At 38.3% G+C, this 8,230-nt stretch overlaps 1 protein-coding gene across 1 annotated transcript in view; it reads left to right on the top strand.

The window, feature by feature from the left end:
- Positions 1-6,242, top strand: part of NRP1 (neuropilin 1) — a gene marked incomplete at its 5' end in the record, with an annotated part of 32,458 nt that extends 26,216 nt beyond the window's left edge. Inside the window, 4 exons of the mRNA XM_009076641.1 lie at positions 523-794; positions 1,282-1,375; positions 2,965-3,024; positions 4,252-6,242. Of these exons, the coding sequence (XP_009074889.1) occupies positions 523-794; positions 1,282-1,375; positions 2,965-3,024; positions 4,252-4,541 (716 nt within the window). The remainder of the gene's footprint in view (positions 1-522; positions 795-1,281; positions 1,376-2,964; positions 3,025-4,251) is intronic.
- Positions 6,243-8,230: the final 1,988 nt, after the last annotated feature.

Raw genomic sequence — 8,230 nt, 5'->3', positions numbered from 1 at the left:
ACATCATGCTCAGTGTATAAGGTGGGAGGAAGAAGGAGGAAGGGGGAACATCTGGAGTGATGTGTTTGTCTTCCCAAGGAACCGTTACGCGTGATGGGCCCTGCTCTCCTGGAGATGCTGAACACCTCCTGTCTGTGGGAAGCAGTGAATTCATTCCTTGTTTTGCTTTGCTTGTGTGTGCAGCTTTTGCTTTCTCTATTAAACTGTCTTTATCTCAACCCATGAGTTTTTGTAGCTTTTACCCTTCTGATTCTCTCCCCCATCCCGTTGGTGGGGCAGTGAGTGAGAGGCTGTTGGTTCTTGGCTGCTGCTGGGGTTAAACCACGACAGTAGCCCTCTCCTTAGAGCATATCAACTTTCCTAGTGCTTCCAAAATTACACCCTTCAACTCTCTTGTTTGTGATGCTTGCCCTATCAGCATGGAAAGAAAGCAAAACGATCAGGGGTGGTCAGGAATTCTTAGGTTAATAAAGAAAATTAAAACTGGTGGCTATTCCTAACACAGTCCTTCTGTCACAGTAGGAGATGGCAATTTCATCTATTCCCAAGCTGATGAGAGCCAGAAAGGCAAAGTTGCTCGACTGCTGAGCCCAGTGATCTACTCACAGAACTCTGCCCACTGCATGACTTTCTGGTACCACATGTCTGGCGCACACGTTGGCACCCTGAAGATCAAGCTGAGGTACCAAAAGCCTGATGAATATGATCAGGTGCTGTGGACCCTGAGTGGGCACCAGGCAAACTACTGGAAGGAAGGACGTGTTCTTCTTCACAAGTCTGTGAAACACTATCAGGTGAGCTTGGCTGAGCTAGCAGAGCCAAGGCCAGCAACACTTTGCTGGTCATGTTGTATACATCGTAGTAAAAGGTGTCACTGAAGGATTTATGGAGACAGTATTACACCTACAGATGAGGTGTGCTTGCTGTGACTAATAACAGTGACATATTTCATGGTATCTCAGATTACAGTAATACAGGCAATTTGTTACCAAAGGGAAATCAATACCTTAGAAATCATTTCTCTTCAGTCACAAAACTGCATCTTTGTGAGAGTTTTGCTGATGTAAAAGTCTTTAATGAAGTTACAACACGATCTAAATTTACATATAAGTAAATGTATAAGTTCATAAAGGCAGGCAACATAGGTGTTCAGGCCACAAAGTGCACGCAGATGTGACATGATAGCAAGTGAAGATGAGTGTTAACAACTAGGTCAGAAATCCTGAATGCTGCATTGTGTGCTAGCATGAAAACAATGTGAACATTATCTTGTTTTGCCAGGTGGTTATTGAGGGAGAAATTGGAAAAGGAACAGGAGGAATTGCTGTGGATGATATTAAAATTGACAATCATGTAGCACAAGAGGATTGCAGAAGTAAGTATGAAATGCAAGAACAGAGAATTCTCATCCAAAGCATTATTTATTTTGTTTTGATGGCTGGTTTTTATCTGTGAGAAATAGATAATTATTGTCTATATAGGAAGTTTTGCACTGAAAACATCCTGATTTGGCCCATAGCTTTATTCATAGTAAGTGCCACTGGTGTCACTTTGGTACAGCAGCAACTGCAGTCTTTTGGATTAGAACTGGCATCCTACTGGCATGGGTCACAGCATGTTCACATTCTCATGCCTCTCCCTGTATTTCATGCTGCTGCCCTTTTTAAATTTCCTTGCTTTCCCTGATGCTTTTCCCTGTTTTAACTAATGCTCGAAATTCGATTTTATTTCTTCACCCTTTTTAGATCATTTACTACAAAGCTGACTTGAAATCTATTTTAAAGGACTATATCAAACCCTTACTGGATAAACAGTGTTAAACAGCCCCTGCTCTGTCCTCTGCTATCTTGTAATTCTCAGTTTGCTGTGCTTCATTTGGTAATAGCCACCAGCTCCCAGACATCTGGGACACAAAGCAATGTTAGAACATGGCCTTTCCCACACCTGAGCCAGGCTATTCCTGAGATACTTTTTGGATCCTTTTATTTCTGACCAGTTTTGAGTTATTCCAGTCACTGCTGATCATATGCACATTGCATAATGCACGTAATTTGGCAGCAGCAGCTCCAGATAAACACAAGCAACTGAATGCTGCCCTTCATAATGGAGATGAAGCAATTACATTTATGTAAAAGAGGGAATAGAAATGAGAACCCTTAGCATTAGGAAGATAAACTTATGCCATGTGAGTTGGCAACACAAATGAGAGCAATAACAGAGGGTGTTCCTTACCTTCTGTAGCTAACATCCTTTTGAGGGTAATATGACAGTTTCCAGCTATGTGAAAATTTCACTGTGATGAGAAAACTGTACAATCTCTTTCTATCACACTGTCCAACCTCTGGGGTTCATCAAATGCCACCAGAGTGACAGCAGGAAAAGAGAGGCTAGACACCCTGCTTGGTCCTCCTGCAGTGTCCTCAGTGCTAAGAAGGGTGCTGGGACCACAGTGATTGTATTTACCTGACTCCAAAATGAGAAAGGAAAGTAATTTCTTTCTTACCTCCACATGTTTTGGTTGTTCAAACCAAATGTTGAGCAAAGATTTCTAGCCTGAGGGAGCTAAATCCAAAAACTCAGTCTGAAACCCAAACACAAGTGGTCTCACTGCAGTCAGTGAAACTATTCTTGTGATTAACTATGCCTCTGCTGATGAAGTGTTATGGAATTGGGCTCCAAAATTGTAAATACAGTGAATGAGATGCTAATTCACACTGATTTCTCTTTCCCAGTCATGGAAAACCCCTGCTGATAACTAAAACTGTGCCAAGACTGGGCGGAGAGGATTTTTCAATCTTTTTTTTTCTCCATTAATTTTTCAGAGCCTATTATAATGAACAGCTCTGTCAAGCTGCCATAATGATGCTCTGACACAGGAAAATCTGCTATACCATTATTGCCAGCATGATAGTCAATCAGTGTTTGTAACCCTAATAATCAATGTCAATTCTTTTGCTTCATTAGAATCAACTGATGTGGAGAACGAAATAGATGAAGAAGACGACCCAGAAAGTAATCAAACAGGTAAAAAATAGGATTCTTTTTTAAAGGGAATCCATTTTAACATGTATTTTAATATGAATTTGAGCATTCTGTATATTTACAGATTTGTTCTCTAACTGTATATTGTGTTAAGGAGTTTTGATTTATCTAGATCAGACACTAAGAAGGTTTACATTTATTTGAAATATGCAATTGTTCTAGTTTTCTATGTCTTACAATCTCACGGTGTTTTTATTATATATACCTATCTCAAACTTTTCAAATTTTAGATACATGATTTGTTACATTATATATATATATATATGTATGCACACTATAGCTCCTCAATATTATTGAGAAAGCACTATCATTATATCTTAAAATTTATGTCTCACACCATGCCTTGGTAATTAAGCTCAAAACACTTCAGCCTGATTGTTTCATGGACCTGGCTGAAAATGTCATTTTATGACCAGTCTACCAAAGCATTATCATTTTCAATGATGATAGCTGTAAATGGATCATTAAACGGATCATAATTGTCATATTGTCCCAATAATAAAATATACTTGCATTTTTCAGGCAATGAGCTTAATTTTTTTTTCTGTTACAGTCAACAGGTTTGCTGTAATTGATTTCAGTGAAAGAGAGTTTGTCCAAAAAGACTTTTTGACTTTGCCTGCAACACTTACAGGGTTTGCTGCTATTGGATCTCTTTCTTAAACTGAAAGTGTTGTGGCAAAAACATTATGATACCCAATGAATATTTTACACAAGGGGACAGAGTGCTCTTCTGTGTCAGTTCTGTCACTATTTCCACTTCAAGATCCAATCCTAACGTCATTGAAGTGGAAAAGATCCAAAATGGCTGGACATTCCCAACCAATGTCTTAGGCTATAAACTCCCACACTGAGCTGAATAGAAATTAATTAACATTGTAGAGGTAAATACTGCAACCTGACAAAATTTAATCAAAAGGCCTGGTTATTCACTCCCAAGACTTCCACTGAATCCTGGGCAGGACCAGATCCCTACTAACGGGCAGCAGATTCAAAGATTGGAGAACAGTCTAAAAAGAATTAACAACTTTCTGGGCCACGTTATAGTTTTCAGCTCTTTATGACTACCTCCAAGAAGCTGGGTTTCAAAATTGTGTAGAAACTTATGTCCAAGAAAATTGATGTTCTTTCTCAAAACTTTCAGCTCATCAAACAAACTTCTAACTAGGATCAGTTTTGAAAATTTTGCAATTCTTTACTCCATTTCAGGGTTTACTCCTCCGTACCGTTCAGGTGAGGACTATGATGACAACATCTCCAGGAAACCAGGCAATGTCCTGAAGACCTTAGATCCAATCCTTATTACCATCATAGCCATGAGTGCACTCGGAGTGCTTTTAGGAGCCATCTGTGGAGTTGTCCTGTACTGTGCCTGTTGGCACAATGGGATGTCAGAGAGGAACTTGTCTGCACTGGAGAATTACAATTTTGAACTGGTCGATGGTGTAAAACTGAAAAAAGATAAACTAAACGCACAGAATTCATACTCAGAAGCATGAAGGTGTAAAGCGACCGGAGACGTTTCAGAGCATCGGGATGGAAGGACATAGCTTGGTCTTGCTGGGGAACTGTTGATCTTTTACTGTACAGGCTGAAAAGTGCATTGATGACACTGAGCCAAGCTTTTCTCAGGAGCTTCAATGAGTGTGTAACCGATGAACATGGACAACAATCTGTGTTAACAACCTGAATCATGTACAGTCTGCTTTTTCTGTTGGTTTTCTTTGAAATAATCGAATGCTGGTGTTGAGACCAAGTATGATTGACTTATAGTTCATTTTGTCTTTCTTTCTCTCCCTCTCTTTTCTTTTCCGTTAATGGATAATTTTGGTTTTACTGTGCAAAATCCAAGATGCTGTCACAAAATGTATTCAGTGGGGTCCTTTGGATGGACATGCTGTCTGTAGCTCAGTGCCCAGAAAATATTGGAGTAACAGCAATTTAGTGGACTCCTGCACCTGTATTTGTGTATAATTGCTCGTGTTGTGCATAGGCAAAGAAGGGTTAGGATGTTTTTGAAAGTACTGCTGCATCAGTACCGATATATTGTGTCAGCTCTGTTTACGAAGCAATACAGTCAAATTTTATTGATGTTTTTCAGTGTTGTACTAAATTTTGTGCTTGTGAACTCCCTAAAAGAGTATGTGCCATCATCAGACACAACTGGTAACCAAGTGTACTGCCTAAAAACTAAACAAAAAAAGTCCTTGGCACTGGCTAGTGTATGTCCTCTCAAGTGCCTTTTTGTTTGTACTGCTTCTCATTGTGTTAACATTAACTACAGCTTCTCTGCAATTACACCCTTGTCTTTAATCATATTCTGATGGCTCACTGACTAAAAGAAAAGTATATTTTAGTGTAAGAAAGTAGCCTCAGCAAGGCAAGGGCTAATCAGATTTGACAACCTGGCTCGATTGTTCTGCTTTCTGTATTTCAACTTCATGTCTCTTGACCCTTTTGTATAAAGCTGCAATATCCCCTTTTATTGTTCTTTCATATAGAATGTATTTTCAAATGTAAAGTCTCTCTCCCTTTCTCTTCTCTCTCTCTCTCTCTCTCTCTCTCTCTCTTTGTCTCTCTGAGTAGGTTGCATAAGCATTTGCCGTTGCCAAGGAAAGAAAACTGCAGCTTTAACTTGCTGGTAATGGCAAAGGATTTTATTAGAGTTTGTGTTAAAAAATAAGGGAAAATTCTTAACTTTATCCTCCAAAGTCGAACTTTGGGTTTCTTCTTAACAGCATAAAGTGACAGTATCTTTTTTCCTGATGTCATGAAACATGTCTTTTATTCTGAACAGCTTGCCTGTTAATTACACTGGGGAAAATACTTCCCTTACTGAAAAGATTGCCTTTAAAATGAGAAACTTTCCTCCTCCTGCCCCTACCTGAACTCCAAGTTCTGTTCTCTCAGTAAACGTGTATTTTTATGCTAATCAATGCTAATTGGGCTTACACGTGGGTACTGAGGGCAGAATGAAATCCCACAGTGTATGTAGGGTATGTTCTTACCATCATGTTATATCCAATTGGCATTTCATAGCAGGAGGTTTCTGTTTGACCAGTAGTGCAGACAGTGACCAATTCAGTGAACTGAGTACTGTAAGCTGTTGGAAAAAAATGTGTTTGACAATTATGTGGCAATATTTATAATATTTTAGGACACATAGTATTGGACAAATAATATTTAACAGCCTATGCAGCTGGTCCAACAGGGTAGAAAGAAACAAACAGGGGTCCATAGGAGGTGGCATGGGAGAAGAGGAATCATTCCCTCCTGCAGGTGCAAGGAGAGCCCCTGGGTTTTCTGGGGTGAGTCACACACAGCACAGCCATAACTAGGGAGGCAGCTTCAACCTTCCCCTGGGTATCTACCAACCAGCAGATAAAAACACTGCAAACATGGGGAAAGGAACATCCTGCAAAGTGCTGAACTCATGTTTTTCCTCATTGAATTTCCTGAGCAGAGTCAGGGAAGTAGATTGGGACTTTCTGAGTTAGTCTTTTCCAAAACTGCTTTTGTAGAAGAGCAATGAAATATCCTGTCCAAGATTAGGATTAAAGAAGGGCTAATTCAACCTTGAATTACATGAAGCTACAGAATCCACTCCTATTTAGCAACTATATAGTTTGAAGCATATAGTTTCACCAATATGAACCATAAAACAGAAAAATACGTAGAAAAATCCACCAATGACCTAGAAATTGAAAGAAAGGGAGAAAGATTGGAGGTAAAAATTGGGGTTTGAAGTTGAAAATATTTTAAAGGAAGACCCAATAAAAAAATCAATGGACAGTTGCTACTTCAAAGGAGTCCTAAAGGCAAAGACTATCAGGAAAATTTAAACACCCATTTCAGGTCATCATGCCTTAGATGCCTAAACTGGAAGAGTTACCTCCCCAGCCTCACAACCCTGGGTACTCCACCAGGTGAGACAGTGCAGCTAAGGCCTGAAATTTTTGCCTAGAAGTTAGTCCATGTGATGTCCCAAGTGATAAACTCACTTTGTCTGAAGTAGAATTTTCATTTGTTTCTAACACTGTAATTTGACTGTAATGCTATTGCAGCAGCTACTTAGTTAACCCAAAGAAAAAGGATTTTTCAAAACTATTTTCAGCACACCATCACTGTGTGAGTCAGGGTCTGTTCTCCATAGCTGAAAAAACTTCTAGTCCACTAAACTTGACTTAGAGTTACATCCTTATATTGCCTTGAAGAGAAAATCCCATTGGGGAGCCCAAGCCCAAAACCTTTTGAAATATTCCCACTGATTTCAATAGATTCTGGACCAGCTCTTGGTCTTGATCTATTTGAACAGAAATGCTGGTAGTTGGTGGGTTTTTTCCTTCTTTTAACATACTGAGAATAGTGAACATAAAAAGAAATACATCTCCTTTGTGGTCTTCAGACCTTACTATGATAATGAGGATCTAGCACTGAAGATTTGATTTCTCTGAAGGTAATAGAATGAAAGTTGCCCTTCAATAAAGGAAAAATGATACTGCAACTTTACATTGAAAAGTATCTTGCACTGATAAATATATTTAAAAAATTATATGTTTATAAAGTTATTAATTTGTAAAGGCAGTGTTACAAATTGTTCAGTTTATATTGTTTTAGATTGTTTCATAATTTTTAAAGTGTAAAATAACATATTTTTTTCTTTATTGAAAAACTATAAAAATCTTCTGTAGTAAAATGATTTCATTTTACTGGTATATTATTGCTTCATGTTTTGTACCATCATAAAACTTTGTGCAAATTTTTTTTACAGAAATTTTTATTTTCTATGACAATATGACACTTGTAAATTGTTGTTTCAAAATGAACAGCGAAGCCTTAACTTTAAATGACATTTGTATTCTCAGACACTGAGTAGCATAAAAAAAAAAAAACACATAGAACTGAACTGTAACTTAAATTTCCAAACTATGACTACTACATTCCAAAGAAACAGTTGAATTAAACATTTTCATAAAATATCCCATAGCTGATGTATTTTATTATACTAAAATGGATTGGTATTATTAAATGGCTGATTTTCTTTAGCAACTTGCAACAAGCACAATGTTTTCATCACAATTACATTTCTTGGTAGGCAACTCCAAGAGACACCTTGGTGGGTTCGTTCATGCTTTAGGATAGAGGGATTCACCTCTGTCTGCCCAGTTCTCTCTCCTTACTGGAATAC

Source organism: Acanthisitta chloris, unplaced genomic scaffold (assembly GCF_000695815.1).
Source record: "Acanthisitta chloris isolate BGI_N310 unplaced genomic scaffold, ASM69581v1 scaffold9306, whole genome shotgun sequence".
Taxonomy (NCBI): Eukaryota; Metazoa; Chordata; class Aves; order Passeriformes; family Acanthisittidae; genus Acanthisitta; species Acanthisitta chloris.
This window is presented reverse-complemented; position numbering and strand designations above follow the sequence as displayed.